General features: G+C 36.9%; 1 protein-coding gene across 1 annotated transcript in view; it reads left to right on the forward strand.

The window, feature by feature from the left end:
• The first annotated feature begins 12,941 nt into the window (after window positions 1-12,941).
• The window catches only part of MMP20 (matrix metallopeptidase 20), a 93,994-nt gene continuing 88,450 nt past the window's right edge, over window positions 12,942-18,485 (forward strand). The window contains exons 1-2 of the mRNA XM_053705065.1: window positions 12,942-13,058; window positions 17,462-17,706. Of these exons, the coding sequence (XP_053561040.1) occupies window positions 12,942-13,058; window positions 17,462-17,706 (362 nt within the window). The remainder of the gene's footprint in view (window positions 13,059-17,461; window positions 17,707-18,485) is intronic.

An 18,485-nucleotide genomic window follows, 5' to 3' on the forward strand; every position in this document is an offset into this window, starting at 1 on the left:
GCCAAAGAACAAAGAGTTTTCCATAAAATGGTATAATTATTCTGTACCTTTCTAAATATGTTCTGCATTTGTAATTTGAAATAATGGACATTAAATTGTCTTTCATGATTTGGATAGAACATGCAATTTTAAACAACTTTCCAATTTACTTCTATTATCAAATTTGTTTCATTATCTTTTTATCCTTTACGGAAGGAACAGAATTGTACTCCTGGCAGCTACCTGAATACATCTAGTTAGCCAATCACTAGAGACAAATGTGTGCAGGCACCAATCAGCAACTAGTGTAGGATATGTGCGTATTCTTTTTCAACAAGGGGTACCAAGAGAATGAATCACATTTGAAAATAGAAGTGAATTTAAAAGTGTCTTAAAATGACATGCTCTATCTGATTCTTGCAAGTTTAATTTTGACTTTCCTATCCCTTTAAATAAATCACTAAAATAAACAGAAGAAATATTTAGACTCCTATATTCTGCTGTAGGCTGACGTTTTGTTATAGCAAATTTTTCATGGTCTATTGGTTAATATTTAAAGGACTATTAAATACAGTCGAACTGTGTATTTAAAAAGTGCATAGTAAAAAGAAAATGCAATAAAATTTACTCCGAACTTTAAACAAGCTGTAGAATTTTTCAAACAACTTTCAAAATGTCCTTCAATTTGCCAGCCCCCTGTATAATGTGACAGTCATCAGCCAATCACAGACTCATATAAATATAAACTGTTAAATCTTGCACATGCTCAGTAGGAGCTGGTGTCTCAGGAAGTGCGCATATAAAAAGACTGTGCAAATTAATAAAGGAAATAAAGGAAGTAAATTGGAAAGTCTACTAAAATAGCATGCTCTATCTGAATAATGAAAGTTTAATTTAGACTGTAGTGTACCTTTAAAAAAATGCACAGTAGAAACTTTAAAAAACACTTATTTGATAAAAAGAAAAGTAACTAATTTTAAACAATTTTATGCTCAAAATGCAGATTTTTATATACAGGCTAATGTAGCACTTCTTGTGGGAGCTGATTTTAAACTAAAGCTACAAAGTGCCTCTATTCATGGGCAAAATATATAAATTTCTGGTATCTTGAGTCTAGGGGCTCAATGATTGAAAGCTCTCTGAGCTGGCGAGATTATTAAACAATGCTCACCAGTCCTTCTATTTCCCTGGTGATCTAAATACATTTTTTACCCTGAAAACAGGGTGCCTCGCTAAGGGTGTATACTGCATTTTCATATGAAATGTGCACAGTAAAATTTCTAATTCTAAACATTATACAAAACAAATATTTGAACCATTCACACAAAAATAAACAGGAAAAAATTGTATTGTTAAGGTGCATCAAAAATCGTAACAAAATTCCTTAACAAAAATTGTATGTTAACAAAAAAGTAAAAATTGTATGTAATTGACACAGGAATAAATCAAATTAAATATTCACAGCGTAAATCGTAATTGTAGTACACTGGATGTGCAAAAAAACACACCGAAATTTTAACGTATAAATACAAAATGCAGAGCGTAATTGTTGTTTTTTCGTAAAATGGGCTGAACATGGGCGTATATATGAAAATGTCTCTCTAATCCCAGCGTAATTCTAAAAAAAGATTTTCGCACTGCAGATATCACAGTTTTTTCTTGACAACTAAAAGGTGGCGAGCTTTTCTCAGAACTCTCAAAATAATTACAACCTCAATAGAAAAACACACACACACACATATATATACAAAAATATAGGTGAATGTAAGATGCTCTATGCAGAAAGCAGCATAATGTGAGTTATATTGGCTGCAGGATTTTAATTTTAATGTGCACCCCTGCTCACTGCTAATTTAACTCTAAGGAGCGAAGTGTCCCTATCCAGCGAGCTCCAATACTTTTAATAGGAGCCATCTCGCCACTCGCAGGCACTGTCCCTTTTTTATGATCATTCCACCGAGGCAGCCCTGCGAGAGTCAGTGAGAAAAAGCAGGCGAAGTTTATATCATTGAGCCCTAGGTATTTAGAACACAGCTGAAAAAGTGGATTGCAATACCAGTAATGATGCCCGCTGTACTATGAAAACATCCAGCAAGTATATAGAGCTGTGATTTTTCACCATGTATAGAGGAGCCCTACTAACAAATGACCTGGGCTCCAATTCCTCCCTTAAAATCTCTAAGAGATTAATAGTTTGCTGCCTACTTAGACGGAACCTTTCATGACTCTAATGCTGTTAAAGGGACAAAAACTCAACAACTTTCTAATTTACTTCTATTATCTAATTTGCTTCATTCTCTTGATATCCTTTGTTGAAAAGCATATCTTAATAGGCCCAGTAGCTGCTGATTGGTGGCTGCACATAGATTCCTCATGTGATTGGTTCACCCATTTGCACTGCTATTTCTTCAACAAAGGATATCTGAAGAATGAAGCAAATTAAAAAAATAGAAGTAAACTGGAACATTGTTCAAAACCGTATTCTTTATTAATGTGCGAGCGGACATGATACAAAGTAGCGTATCATCTCCGCTGCACATCGATATATGTCGACAACATACGCTGTCAGCATTTATCATTGCACCAACAATTCTTGTGAACTGCTGGTGCAATGCCGCCCCCTGCAGATTCTCGGGCCAATCGGCCGCTAGCAGGGAGTGTCAATCAACCCGATTATATTCGATCGGGTTGATTTCTGTCCGCCGCCTCAGAGCAGACGGACAAGTTATGGAGTAGCGGTCTTTAGACTGCTGCTTCATAAATTCTGTTTCCGGCGAATCTTTAGGGGCCTCAAGCTCCATACAAAGCTTGATAAATATGCCCCTTTATCTGAATCATGAAAGAAAACGTTTGGGTTTCATGTCTCTTTTATAGCTCTAGGATAGGCCGCTCCCTCTAAATTTTCACGCAACATTTCCACACTACCGGCCTGTGTATGGTATATTCAGATGGGTCAACATCTCCCAGAACCATGTTCTTCTTTGCATGGATTCTGTAGCTAGCAAGGATCTGCCCTACAGCTAATATCATTCTGCGTCTTCTATAACTGGTACTGGTTGTTGCTAATAATTACAATCTGCACAATTCATTTGGTGTCATGTACTGGTCTAGTCTCAAATGAGTTGGACAGGATTGAGATCATGTTTTGTTTTGTTTGTTTGTTGTTGTTTTTTAAATACAGGCTCTGCAAAAATAATAATAATAATAATAATAATGACTCATGGAGCAGTTCCACCAAAAATAAATATATTCAGCATTAAAAAATATACAATAAAAAAATAATAATTAACAAATGGACAAGATATGGACAGGCAAGAAACCAGAATGAAGTCACAATGACACTATGTACATTGGAGAATAAAACTCACTGATTTTGTGTTGTTGACTTCTACTGTAAAGAGATTTATGCTCTAACAAGATGCACATAGGTAAAAAATATCACCTGTATAAACAGGGCAATCTATCATTTGTTTTAACAAGACAGTTTAATTACTGTGTTTATATAATGTCATTATCAGCATTTTGTAGTTAAGAGAGTTCTGAGAGAGGCCGTCAGTTTTCATACGTTATAATTATGTCTCTCTATAATATATAGGTACAGACGAACCATAAACATCATTTTCTATGTAAATAATATAAATTAACTTGCAGCTGTGATTAACAGTTTTGCAAATGAAGAATAGAAAGTATTAAACTATAAGGACAGCAAATAAATTCAACCTTTAAATAGTATTTCTCCAACATTGGTGTGTCCGGTCCACGGCGTCATCCATTACTTGTGGGAAATATTCTCCCCCACAGGGAAAGGCAAGGAGAGCACACAGCAAGAGCTGTCCATATAGCTCCCCCTCTGGCTCCTCCCCCCAGTCATTCTCCTTGCCGCTCTGAACAAGTAGCATCTCCACGGGGATGGCGAGGAGTTTGTGGTGTTAGTTGTAGTTTTTTATTTCTTCTATCAAGAGTTTGTTATTTTAAAATAGTGCTGGCTTGTACTATTTACTCTACAACAGAAAAGTGATGAAGATTTCTGTTTAAGAGGGCTATGATTTTAGCACAAGTAACTAAAATCCATTGCTGTTACCATGCATGACTGTTGAAACTAGAGAACTTCAGTTGGGGGTAACAGCTTGCAGACTCATCTGCTTCAGGTATGACTAGTCTCCTTCTAACAACACAGGCTAATGCTAGATGACAGTCATTTTTCCCCTCAGGGAAAACGGTAAGCCATTTTTCTTTCACCTCAGCAAAAAAGATAACAGGCTTCCCCTTTTTGAATTTTATGCTGGTAGACACTGTTAGGGGCCAAATCGATTGGTTTTTATTGCAATATCATGGCATATGAAATGTTTTATGAGCTCATATACACTTGGGGACGTTTTTTATTGATCTGGCTTGTTTTAGACACCTAAATCTAGTCAGGAAGGCCCCTTCACTCTAGTGTACTGAGGGAGGAGGCCTCATTTTGGCGCTTCAGCTGCGCAGTTGATTTTCAAGGCAGTGCATGCAGTCTCATGTGAGAGGGTCCTGTGGCTCAGAAAGTGACTCCAGAAGGCTTATTTCTGTGGATGGTTGACCCCTAAGGAAGGTAAAAGCTACAGCAATCCTGTAGCAGGGATTGTGGTGTATAAAAACGGTTAAATCCAACAATTTGCTCCGGTTTGCTTGTTTTAAGAGCTAGAGTCTCCATATTTGCTGTGCTGTGGGGTCCAAATTTCATAAAAATCGGATATTGCCTTCATAGTCTTTTGAACATTCAGAAATAAAGTGTGTCATTTTATTATTTAAAGAGACAGTAACGTTTTTGTTTAAAATCGTTTTTATTGCATTGTTTGCCTGCCTAAATCTGTTTAACATGTCTGGGCCATCAGATAACCTACGTTCTGTGTGTGTAGAGACAAATATGGTTCCCCCTTCGAGTGTTTGTGATGATTGTGCCATAGCGTCCAAACAAAATAAGGACAGCTCTGTTACATTTCATAATGTTGCCCAAGATGATTTATCTAATGAAGGTAGTGGGGATAGTTCTAGATCCTCTCCTTCTGTGTCTACACCAGCTTTGTCCGCACAGGCGACACCTAGCGCGCCAGTGCTTATTTCTATGCAACAATTGACAGCAGTAGTGGATAATTCTATAGCAAATCTTTTATCCAAACTGCCAGCATTTCAGAGAAAGCGTGATTGTTCAGTTTTAAATACAGATAAAAAGGATGAACAATCAGACGCTGATGATGCCTTATCTATTTTACCCTCACATCAATCAGAATTGGCTGTGAGGGAAGGGCTGTCTGAGGGTGAAATTTCAGACTCAGGAAAAATTTCTCAACAGGCAGAACCTGATATAGTAGCATTTAAGTTTAAGCTAGAACATCTCCGCGCTTTGCTTAAGGAGGTATTAGTTACTCTGGATGACTGTGATTCTATGGTAGTACCAGAGAAGTTGTGCAAATTGGACACATTTTTAGAGGTCCCAGTGAACGACGATGCTTTTCCTATACCCAAGAGGGCAGCGAGCATAGTGGATAAGGAGTGGGAGAAGCCAGGTGTACCATTTGCCCCACCTCCTATATTTAAGAAAATGTTTCCCATAATAGACCCTAGAAGGGACGCATGGCAGACGGTCCCGAAGGTTGAGGGAGCTGTTTCAACACTAGCGAAGCGCACAACTATTCCTATAGAGGACAGCTGCGCTTTCAAAGATCCTATGGATAAAAAATTGGAAGGATTGCTTAAAAAGATTTTTGTTCAGCAGCTACGTGTGTTATTACTCTCACTTCAGCTGCGTCCTTTTGGTTCGAGGAACTAGAAAGGTCGCTCCAGAAAGAGACTTCCTATGAAGAAGTCATGGACAGAATTCACGCATTAAAGTTAACTAATTCCTTTATATTGGATGCCGCTTTTCAAATAACGAAATTGGCGGCGAAAAACTCAGGTTTTGCTATAGTAGCGCGGAGGGCGCTTTGGCTAAAATCCTGGTCGGCAGATGTGTCGTCCAAGACTAAGTTACTTAATATTCCTTTCAAGGGTAAGACCCTTTTTGGGCCGGAATTGAAGGAAATTATTTCAGACATCACTGGGGGTAAGGGCCATGCCCTCCCACAGGATAGGCCTTTTAAGGCTAAGAACAAGTCTAATTTTCGTTCCTTTCGCAATTTCAGGAACGGACCGGCTAATAACTCCACTGCCGCTAGACAAGAAGGTAACGCGGCCCAGCCCAAACCCGCTTGGAAGCCCATGCAAGGCTGGAATAAGGGTAAACAGACCAAGAAACCTGCTGCTGCTACCAAGACAGCATGAAGGGGTAGCCCCCGATCCGGGACCGGATCTGGTAGGGGGCAGACTATCTCTCTTCGCTCAGGCTTGGGCAAGAGATGTTCCGGATCCCTGGGCACTAGAGATAGTCTCCAAGGGATACCTACTAGACTTCAAGGGACTTCCTCCAAAGGGAAGATTCCACCTGTCTTGCTTATCTTCAGACCAGATAAAGAAACAGGCATTCTTACATTGTGTAAGAGACCTATCAAAGATGGGAGTGATAAACCCAGTCCCCTCTGGGGAACAAGGTCTAGGTTTTTACTCAAACCTGTTTGTGGTTCCCAAAAAAGAGGGAACTTTCAGGCCAATTCTGGATTTAAAGATATTAAACAAGTTCCTCAGAGTTCCATCCTTCAAAATGGAAACCATTCGGACAATCTTGCCGACAATCCAGCAGGGTCAATATTTGACTACCGTGGATCTAAAGGATGCATATCTGCATATCCCAATCCACAAAACTCATCATCAGTTCCTTAGGTTCGCTTTTCTGGACAAACATTACCAGTTCGTGGCTCTTCCATTCGGTTTAGCCACCGCTCCCAGAATTTTCACAAAGGTGCTAGGGTCCCTTCTAGCGGTCCTAAGGCCGAGGGGCATCGCTGTAGCACCTTATCTAGACGACATTCTAATCCAAGCGTCGTCTCTTTCCAAAGCAAGGGCCCACACGGACATTGTGTTGGCTTTTCTCAGATCTCACGGGTGGAAGGTGAACATAGAAAAGAGTTCACTGTCACCGTCCACAAGGGTTCCTTTTCTGGGAACAATAATAGATTCTGTGGAAATGAAGATCTTCCTGACAGAAGTCAGAAAGTTAAAGCTTCTAAACGCTTGTCGAGTTCTTCATTATATTCCTCAACCCTCCATAGCTCAGTGCATGGAAGTAATAGGACTAATGGTCGCAGCAATGGACGTGGTTCCTTTTGCTCGAATTCATCTAAGACCATTAGAGCTGTGCATGCTCAATCAGTGGAATGGGGACTATACAGACGTGTCTCCCCAAATTCAAGTAGACCAGGTAACCAGGGACTCACTTCTCTGGTGGTTGACCCAGGATCACCTGTCTCAGGGAATGAGTTTCCGCAGACCGGAGTGGGTCATTGTCACGACCGACGCCAGCCTCTTGGGTTGGGGTGCGGTCTGGGACTCTCTGAAAGCTCAGGGTCTATGGTCTCGAGAAGAGTCTCTTCTCCCGATAAACATTTTGGAACTAAGAGCAATATTCAATGCGCTCCTGGCTTGGCCTCAACTAGCGGAAGCCAGGTTCATAAGGTTTCAGTCGGTCAACATAACCACTGTTGCGTACATCAATCATCAGGGGGGAACAAAGAGTTCCTTGGCGATGAGCGAGGTGTCCAAGATCATCAAATGGGCGGAGGATCACTCCTGCCTTCTATCTGCAATTCACATCCCAGGAGTAGACAACTGGGAGGCGGACTATTTGAGTCGTCAGACTTTCCATCTGGGGGAGTGGGAACTCCACCCGGAGGTCTTTGCCCAGTTAACCCAATTATGGGGCATTCCAGACATGGATCTGATGGCGTCCCGTCAGAACTTCAAGATTCCTTGTTACGGGTCCAGATCCAGGGATCCCAAGGTGACTCTAGTGGATGCATTAGTGGCGCCTTGGTCGTTCAACCTAGTGTATGTGTTTCCACCGTTTCCTCTCCTTCCCAGGCTCATAGCCAGGATCAAACAGGAGAAGGCCTCGGTGATTCTGATAGCTCCTGCGTGGCCATGCAGGACTTGGTATGCAGACCTGGTGAATATGTCATCGGCTCCACCATGGAAGCTACCTTTGAGACAGGATCTTCTAGTACATGGTCCATTCGAACATCCAAATCTAGTTTCTCTGCAGCTGACTGCTTGGAAATTGAACGCTTGATTTTATCCAAGCGTGGGTTTTCAAATTCTGTGATAGATACTCTGGTCCAAGCCAGAAAACCTGTGACTAGAAAGATTTACCATAAAATATGGAAAAAATATATTTGTTGGTGTGAATCCAAGGGATTCTCCTGGAGTAAGATTAAAATTCCAAAGATTCTCTCCATTCTCCAAGAAGGTTTGGATAAAGGGTTGTCAGCGAGTTCTCTAAAGGGACAGATTTCTGCTTTATCTGTCTTGTTACACAAACGACTGGCAGCTGTTTCAGATGTACAAGCTTTTGTTCAGGCTTTGGTCAGAATCAAGCCTGTTTACAGACCCATGACTCCTCCTTGGAGTCTAAATTTAGTTATTTCAGTTCTTCAAGGGGTTCCGTTTGAACCTTTACATTCCATAGATATTAAGTTACTATCTTGGAAAGTTCTGTTTTTGGTTGCTATTTCTTCTGCTAGAAGAGTTTCTGAATTATCTGCTTTGCAGTGTAATCCACCCTATCTGGTTTTCCATTCAGATAAGGTTGTTTTGCGTACTAAGCCTGGTTTTCTTCCAAAAGTTGTTTCCAACAAGAATATTAACCAGGAAATAGTTGTTCCTTCTCTGTGTCCGAATCCAGTTTCAAAGAAGGAACATTTGTTCCACAATTTAGATGTAGTTTGTGCTTTAAAGTTCTATTTAGAAGCAACAAAAGATTTTAGACAAACCTCATCTTTGTTTGTCGTTTACTCTGGTAAGAGGAGAAGTCAAAAAGCTACTGCTACCTCTCTTTCTTTCTGGCTGAAAAGCATTATCCGATTGGCTTATGAGACTGCCGGACGGCAGCCTCCTGAACGAATCACAGCTCACTCTACTAGGGCTGTGGCTTCCACATGGGCCTACAAGAACGAGGCTTCTGTTGATCAGATATGTAAGGCAGCGACTTGGTCTTCTCTGCACACTTTTGCCAAATTCTACAAATTTGATACTTATGCTTCTTCGGAGGCTATTTTTGGGAGAAAGGTTTTGCAAGCCGTGGTGCCTTCCATTTAGGTAACCTGATTTGCTCCCTCCCTTCATCCGTGTCCTAAAGCTTTGGTATTGGTTCCCACAAGTAATGGATGACGCCGTGGACCGGACACACCAATGTTGGAGAAAACAGAATTTATGCTTACCTGATAAATTACTTTCTCCAACGGTGTGTCCGGTCCACGGCCCGCCCTGGTTTTCCTAATCAGCTTGAAATTTTTTTCTTTATACACTACAGTCACCACGGCACCCTATGGTTTCTCCTTTTTCTCCTAACCGTCGGTTTAATGACTGGGGGGCGGAGCCAGAGGGGGAGCTATATGGACAGCTCTTGCTGTGCGCTCTCCTTGCCTTTCCCTGTGGGGGAGAATATTTCCCACAAGTAATGGATGACGCTGTGGACCGGACACACCGTTGGAGAAAGTAATTTATCAGGTAAGCATAAATTCTGTTTTTGCATGACCCTTTTTGTTTGATTTTAATATTCAATAAAAGAAAAATATTCCTAAAGGAACAAGAAACCCCAAATAATTATTTCATTATTCAGATAGAGCATACTGTTTTAAACCACTTTTTAATTTACTTCTGTTAATTAATTTGCTGGTTTTTTTTGTATCCTTTGTTGAAAAGCATACCTAAGTAGGCTTAGAGGCAGCAGTGCACTGGGAGCTAGCTGGTAATTGATGGCTGCATATGTTCGCCTCTTATTATTGACTCACCAGATGTGTCCAGCAGGCTTACAGTAGTGCACTACTGTTCTTCTTACAGCTACCTGCTGGCAGTCTCTGCCCATGACTTATAGTCCCTGCTAATGTCCTGTCTGGGCTTTTTTCTGCTAGCCATTACTTGCTACTATGTTCTGCTTACCTGAACTGCTGATTATTACCTACATACTGTGCACAGAATGTCTATAGAATGTGTACCTTGCTGACTGTTCCCATCCTACATATAATGCTAGATTACACTCTTGCACGCAAACTCCCCTCGACATCGGTTCTTTGCGTGCTTCAGAAAGCACGTGTATTACAAGTTAAAAGTAATTGCATTTTTGCTCACTTGCTTTTTTCACACTACCCTATTCTAAAATACAGGTAACTCACCAAAAAAGGATATCTAAAAAACCTGCGCTAAAGATTGTCCTGAAAAGGGCATTTTGTTGGGTATTGCTCTTAGAAGGGCATTTTGCTCTTTTGCTGCCTAAATTTTTTCCCCTATTCTAAAAACAAAAACAAAACAAAAAAAGCCTATCACTGAACCCAAAGATAGTACTCACAAAACTTGCGCCAGTGGTCCTTGTTCATCCCAGCGGTTGCCCATCTTTTTGATGTCCTCTTCATGTGGTCACCTGCCGCACTCTTAATTTTGAATGTGAGGTACTCCCTGTAAATAGGGGCACCCTTGCATTCCTATTAGCTGATTTTCAAATTTAAATCAACCAATAGAACGAAAGCTTTTTCTAGTGGCTGATTTGAATTTTAAAATGAAAATCAGCCAATAGGAATGCAGCAAGGGTACCCCTATATAAAGAGGACATCGGGTAGGAAGATCCAAAAATAAGAAGAAAAGAAGATGAGTGAAGATAGAAGACTGCCACCGGGATGAAGATGGACCACCACCAAAAGGTTGAAGATAGACTGCCGCCACCACATAGGACCCGGATTCAAGTTTGGTGAGTACCATCTTTGGGGTTTGGTGATAGGCTTTTTTGGGTGTTTTTTTTTGTTTTGTTTTTTTGTTTTTTTGGACAGCAAAAGAGCTAAATGCCATTTTCAGAGCAATTTTTAGAGTAGTTTTTTTAGGATAGCCTTTTTGCGGGGTTACTTGTATTGTGGAATGGAGAAGTGTTTTCTTTTGTGAAAAAGAGCTAAATCACTTTAGGATAATGCCCTATAAAAAGCCTTCTAAGGGCTATTGCTATAGTTTGGTATCATTTTAGCATCATATTTTCATTATTTTGGGGGGTTTAAACTGGGGCTTTAGTTTTATAATAGGCAAAATTGTTTTTTGTTTTTTTTTGGCAATTTGTTTTTATTTTCTGTAATGGTGGGTTTTTTATTTTCTGTAATGGTAGCTTTTTTCATGCAATTATTTTTTTTTGGTAAGTTAGAGGGTGTTAGGTTAGGGTGATGGTGGCGTTAGTTGGTTAGGGGGTATTTTGCGATGGGGGTTTATTAATATTATTTTTATTATTATCAGTTATTTGTAAAGTACCAGCTATATAAGGAGAGGAAGGCCCTGCCCTTGAGGTTTAGTGGTTAATAGTGTAGAGGGGTATTTTGCGATGTGGGGGTGTGATGGTTTAGGGGTTAATAGTGTAGTGGAGTCCACTACACTATTAAAGGGATAGGAAAGTCTAAATGAAACTTGCATGATTTAGATAGAGAATGTAATTTTAAGACACTTTTAAATTCACTTCTGTTTTCAAATGTGCTTCGATATCTTGGTATCCCTTGTTGAAAAAGGATACGCACATATTCTACACTAGTGGGAGCTAGCTGCTGATTGGTGCCTGCACACACTTGTCTCCTGTGATTGACTCACTAGATGTGTTCATCTACCTGCCAGTAGTGAAGTGCTGTTCCTTCAGCAAAGGGTAACAAGAGAATAAAGCAAATTTGATAATTGAATTAAATTGGAAATTAGTTTAAAAGTGTATGTTCTATCCAAATCATGAAAGAAAAATCTGCGGTTTCCTGTCCCTTCAAGGGTTTTAGGGATTAATAGTGTAGTGGAGTCACTGAAGACAAAAAAGATATCAAAGATACCTAATTTTACTTAACACATGAATATTAGCAAGTGTGACATTGGGGCATATTTATCAAGCTTGAGGCCCCTTGTTTCAGATGTTATGAAGCAGTGGTCTAAAGACCGCTGCTCCATAACTTGTCCGCCTGCTCTGAGGCGACGAACAGAAATTAACAATACGATCGGGTTGATCGGGTTGATTGACACCCCCTGCTAGCAGTCGATTGGCAGCGAATCTGCAGGGGGCGGCTGGTGCATTCTGGTGCTGACAGTGTATGTTGTCGGCATTTATCGATGTTGTCAGCATTTATCGATGATACTTCGTATCATGTCCGCTCGCACATTGATAAATATACCCCTAAGCCTTTTTATTTGTTGGAATATCTGGAGGTCACAATTACTTAGTTAATAAGCTGACAGGTGACAGTAAAGTTGAATCCTTTATTAAGGCAGGATATAAATGGTCAAGTCCAGAAATTAAGAAACAGCAGAACTTAGACAGAATGAAGCTAAGTTGTTTAAAATAGCATGCTCTATCTGAATCATAAAGGAAACCTTTTTTTGTTTCATGTCCCTTTAAGTGTAATATTCAAGTCTCTTGTAAAGATTTATCAATAACGTTCCAGCCTAGACTAAACCTATAAATCCGCATGTCAGGACACTCACAAGGTAAAATATTTAATGGAAAAAGATACAAAACAAATTGTTGTTGAACATTTAATTCATTGTTTTGAGAATACAAGATGTCTAAAATAAAACTTGATTTATTGCGTTAATTTACAGATTTTACCAAATCAATCCTCTTCTTCCCATGAAGACAACATCATTTTACCAAGTGCTAAAATTATTGTTTTATTTTTTTCCCCTACAATTGTAATACTGTAATTATATACTGAGACGTGAATCATCGTGTTTGTGTTTTCGGATCATGTCTACAGTATAAAAAGCTGAACATCTATTTTTTTTTTCACTTTATATCTTTTACCTCTGCAGACTTCAACATTTTCAATCAATATTTAAAAATGAAGTTTTCTGACTTTTTATGGATTTTATGTTTTTTAATTATTTCTTGGAAATTGTGTTTAGCGGCACCAGCTGTATTTGCACTTTCAAACTGGAAGGACATTTATACTGCCAAGGTTGGTGGGAAATGTTTTTTTTTGGGGGGATGCCAAATAAAGGGGGGGGGGGAGAAAAATGAAATGTAATACACGTTAGTGTTTTTTTATTCCTTTTTAAACACTAATGGTGTTAATGTATTATTATTTGTAAATAGATATTATTTCAAACATTATGTATATAGTATTTGAATACATTGCTTGCAGTCATTTAAAAAAAAATACATATGAAATGATTTGTATGTGAGCATGAGTGTAGTTCCAGTATGTGTCGTCTGATTCTACTTAAAGTGATGGTAAACTCTTCTGCTTTTAAAAAACTGATTTGGGATGTTAGTGATATTTTAGGTGGAGTTTAATTCATCAGATGTAATGAAGATGAGCTATAACTTTTTAATATAGATATGAAATTACCCTTATTCCTGCCGGCCACTTCAAAATATTTCTGTGAGCTAAGGGTTTGAATTGTTATCCAACCAGCACTCTCCCCATATGGCCCTTTTGTTGTAACTAGGGCGCTGATTGGACAACAATTCAAACTGTTAGTTCACAGGAAAAATTGATTTTTGAAGTGGGCGGCTTAGTGCAGGGAATTTGAATTTCATTTTTAAATATTAAAAAGCAAGTTATATCGCAACTTTATTCAAACCTTTATTACAACTAATGAATGAAAATCCATCTAAAATTTCACTAACAGTCCAGATCTAATTTAAAAAAAGGGAGAGTTTACCATTACTGTAATCCAGGTTATCTCAGTCCTTGCTTCTTGTGAAAGGATTTTTTTTAATTCTATTTAATACAGTACTTACAATAAAATAATACATGTTACAATGTTTGTGGTCATAGAAATGCCTTTGCTAGATTTGAATGCAGTCGTGAGTTATTGTACTATGAGTGAAGTTAGCTAATGTTTAATATTTTAACACTTTTAAATTTGTTACATTAAAATAGCTGGATATTTCACAGGTTCAGTCTCAGGAATCTTGTAAATACTAATAACTAATTTCATCATGGATTTAGTTTAAGCTTTTATGTGCTTTCTCAAACATGGCAATGTCACAATAAAACATTAAATATAAAGTTAAAGCTACTTATATTGTATTTAACGTTTAATAGTTCTTTAATATGTATCAATTAGTATTATAACAATTAATTATACATACTTACTTTTAAGTACATTGATGGTTATGTTTGGTTTTGTGAGATCACAAAAATAACAATTGAATATACACAACCCAACTCACTCTTTGAAGAATACTTAGGGTAACTCCCTGTTAGTGAATGCATGACAGAGATTTTATTGTAGCATTCAATAATCAGAGAATTCTATAAATATAGGAATTCACTGCATTCCTACTTGACCACAGTCAACCATTTCAATAAGCATTCAGGTATTTTATTTTTTAAATCCTTTGGTATGTGAATGTCATTAATAAAAATATGTTTAAAATATTTTGATAATTTATTTTTTGTGCCAAATCACTCTTTTGTGAATTATTCATATATTAAATCTGGATTGGCTATGAGTTTGCAGCTCTTTTAAATTCGTATTAATACAGGACAGTATTACAAAGGGGAATTAGTAAAATATGTCACAGTAAAACAATCTCTAAACATTTCTGAATTCCCTGAATATAGAAATACATTTTTTCACTCAAAAATTCATCAGCACAGCTCTGCAAACAAACAGGGATCACTGTATAGAAGCAAACTTTTAGCTGAGAAAACCATCACTTATCTTATCTATTCATATGTTATGGCCATTATTTGCGCTGGCTACTACCAAATAAAGATTATAAGATTTGAGTATTCGTATTACTGACTTTATTATACATCCCCATGATGTCAAATTCCTTTAGCATGTAAGTCCACCTGTCCAGTCGATTTTATGTAAAAAATGGTTTACAGTTTATAGTGATTCAAGGGGCAAGGCCATTTACCCTTATGATTTACAGTTATATAATTGATTTCTGATTATTGTACTCCATAACTGTATATGTACAATTTATGTATATGTATTCTGTTTATTGTACCTCATAACTGTCTACTTAATGATACAGCACTGTGTAATCTGTTGCCGCTTTATAATTAAACGATAATAATAATACTGCTACTACTAATAATAATAATAATAGTAATAATTCTCTCTTTGCAGTATTTGGCTCTTTTAAACAGAGTTTAAATTATCTTTAAGTGAAACAGGCTATGGGTGCTGGACAAGGCAACTAACTCTTTCTAGTCATAAGAAAAAGTCACCTTGGTGCCAACATGGTATATACAGAAATCAGATCTCATAAGAAAATATTCTGAAAATTATTATAGTTCAATAATATTAGTAATGTGCCCCACTGATAATGTAATTTGATGGGAGATGTTGTCCTCAGAAACAAAATATTTTTTCTTTACTAGTAACCTAGTTTTATCATTGTACATGAGAACATTCTGAATAACATCTATGGTCTTCTTATTTTGTAAATACTACAGAGAAATACAATTAATTTTGTCAACAATGTAACATTCATATAATTTTAATGGAACATTACCACTTATAGTAACAATGTATCTATGCTCATACGTTAATTGTATCTCTTGGGGTAATTTGGCTAGTGGATTGCTATATATGAGATAATCATTAGTGTAACAGTCAAATCATTTTTTGTTGTCTAAACTTTTAGAAATGTATCTTTTGACTTCTCTAGGTAATATTCTGTATTTTAGTATAGCCAAACACAATAAAACAATTAAACACTTCTGTGTTCCTCTTCTCATATCGATGGTATATTTGTTAAAAAAAAAAACGTGCTAATCCCTATATATGTGGTTTTAATTTACATTAGGTGTTTGTTTTTCACAATTAAGTTTTTATACTTCTTAGTGAAAATGAATTGTTGGGAAGTGTGTTTATCGTTGAGATGTATTAGCTACTCTTGTGTATTATGAACCCATATATATTTACTGTGTATTTATAGGCACATAAAACCTAGATAGATCATAGACATGTGCGTTTCGTTTCGTTTCAAATTTAAATTCGGACGAATTTGTCAGATTCGTATCGATTAGAATTTCCAAATTACAGTAGCACCGAATCTAACAAATAAATCCGAATTAGTTTGGATTTATTCGGAACATTCGGATGGCCATGGACTAATCACAATTACACTAGTATTGTACTGTATATTAGGTTATATCACTCTGCTATGGGTTACAACTAATATTACAGTACATAATACTAGTCTAATACACAGCACATCCCACCTAACACATAACGAACTTCCGAATTAATGAATCGAATCCAAACTGAATACATCCGAATTTATTTGAATCCGAACGAATCCGAAACTAATGCATTCGAATGTATCAGAATTCGAATCGATCCAAAAACGAAATTCGAAAACATCCAAATCGATCCAAAACGAACCGAAACAATTTTTTTCGCTGCGCACAAGTCTAATAGAGAATACAATATTAAAAAGATTTCCAGTTTACTTCAATTATAAAATTTGCTTTGTTCTCATATTATTCATTGTTGAAGAGATATCTAGGTAGGTAGCGTGCACATGTCTGAAGCACTACATGAGAGGAAATAGTGCTGCCATCTAGTGCGCTTGCTAATGTATAACATTGTCACAAAACTACGGCCATATAGTGCTGCAGACACGTGCACGCTCCTGAACTTGCCTTCCTGCTTTTCAACAAAGGATAACAAGAAAACGGAAAAAAAAATTGGATGATAGAAGTAAATTGGAAAGCCCTTTAATCATTAGGTACATGGATTTCATCATGAAAGTATGGACATTTATTACTTAAAACTGATTTTATTTTTTTAAATCTTACAAAAAAGTTATTTTAGGAACCAGAAGAAAGATTTAGCAGTTGTTTTAGAATTCTTGAGAATGTTTTTATTTATTTGTTTGTTTTTTATGTGTAAATGAAAATAAAATACACTAGAAGAAAAAACACACACACACAAATAAATACAGTATGTTTCCCCTTCAATACATTCAGTGTTTATTGTTTACAAATAGTCCGTTTAACTTTATTTTGAAATTTAAAAAAGCTGTTTTTGGTTATTATTTGAAATAAAATATACTTTTATCAGCTAGTTGTTCCTTTAATGTTTCTCCAGTGGCTTGTTATAGCAACAGCATAGCATTCAATTTACTTGATTTGTCATTTATGGTTTATTCTAGCAATTGGAACTATGAGATATATATATATACACACACAGAGCAAATATTAAGGTTTCAATTAGCAAAAACATCATTTTTAAATTAAAAAACAAACCTAAAGGAACAACTGCCCATATATTTAATGCTGTGCTGGTAACATGTTATTAAAGGAAAACTAATTTTGCAGTAAACTGTCCCTTTGCCTACTTACACAAAGTCATGTAAAATTCCATGTTTTTCTTTTTCTAATTACAGGAATATCTTGATAAGTATTATAGTAACAGTGGAAAATTACAGATATCTGAAATGGTAGCCGGAAGCGTATCTCTATCAAGTAAGTTGAAGAAAATGCAGCAATTTTTTGGCCTCCAAGTTACTGGAAAATTAGATTATTCCACAGTTTCAATTATGAAGAAACCAAGGTGTGGCATGCCGGATGTAGCAAATTATCATCTCTTTCCAGGGGAGCCCAAATGGGAAAAAAAAACTTTAACATACAGGTACCTATTTTCTGTTATATGCAGAATCTAATGTTCTATGCTACACACATTACAGCTTGGGTTAGATAGTTATGGCATGAAAAAAAAAAAATGAATATGTAAGTTATCTTCACTTCATATATAAAAAATAAAGTAACTATCATTACATTTAAAGACCAGAAATAGTTTGTGTAGTAAATATCAAACATTTCTTTTACATTTATGATATCATTTTATTGTTGCTATTTCATGTAGCTAAACATTTCTGGGTGAATGGACTTTATAGTGATGTAATGTAATCAATGTATAAACATATTACACTTTATTGTAGGTTTTAAACAATTGCAAAACTTTGTTTACATTTGTTAAATAAACTTGTGTGTGAATTTTACTCAAAACAGCCTCTAAACACAATTAATACCCTTTTCTCGCTGACCACTACCTCTATATACCCCCTGCACTCCTCTGGTCACATGTAGCATATGTGCGTATGCTTCTGAAATAGTAATACATTTTACTAGAAGCATTTTTGCTAAACTAAGTATATTGCAAAACTGTATCTATTTCAAATTAAAATTCACTCAAGCACATTTCAATGTTGACATTTCTATCCCTTTAACCCTAATCTGTCCCCTCTTCCTAAATAAAATCATTCCTCATAAAATAAAATAGGATCCGACCTTAAAGGAATATTAAACCCAAAAAATATCTTTCATAATTCAGAAAGAGAATACAATTTAAAAAAAGTTCCAATTTACTTTTATTTGCTTCATTTTTCAGATATCCTTTGTTGAAGGAAT

The sequence above is a fragment of the Bombina bombina genome, chromosome 3, assembly GCF_027579735.1.
Source record: "Bombina bombina isolate aBomBom1 chromosome 3, aBomBom1.pri, whole genome shotgun sequence".
NCBI classification, from domain to species: Eukaryota; Metazoa; Chordata; class Amphibia; order Anura; family Bombinatoridae; genus Bombina; species Bombina bombina.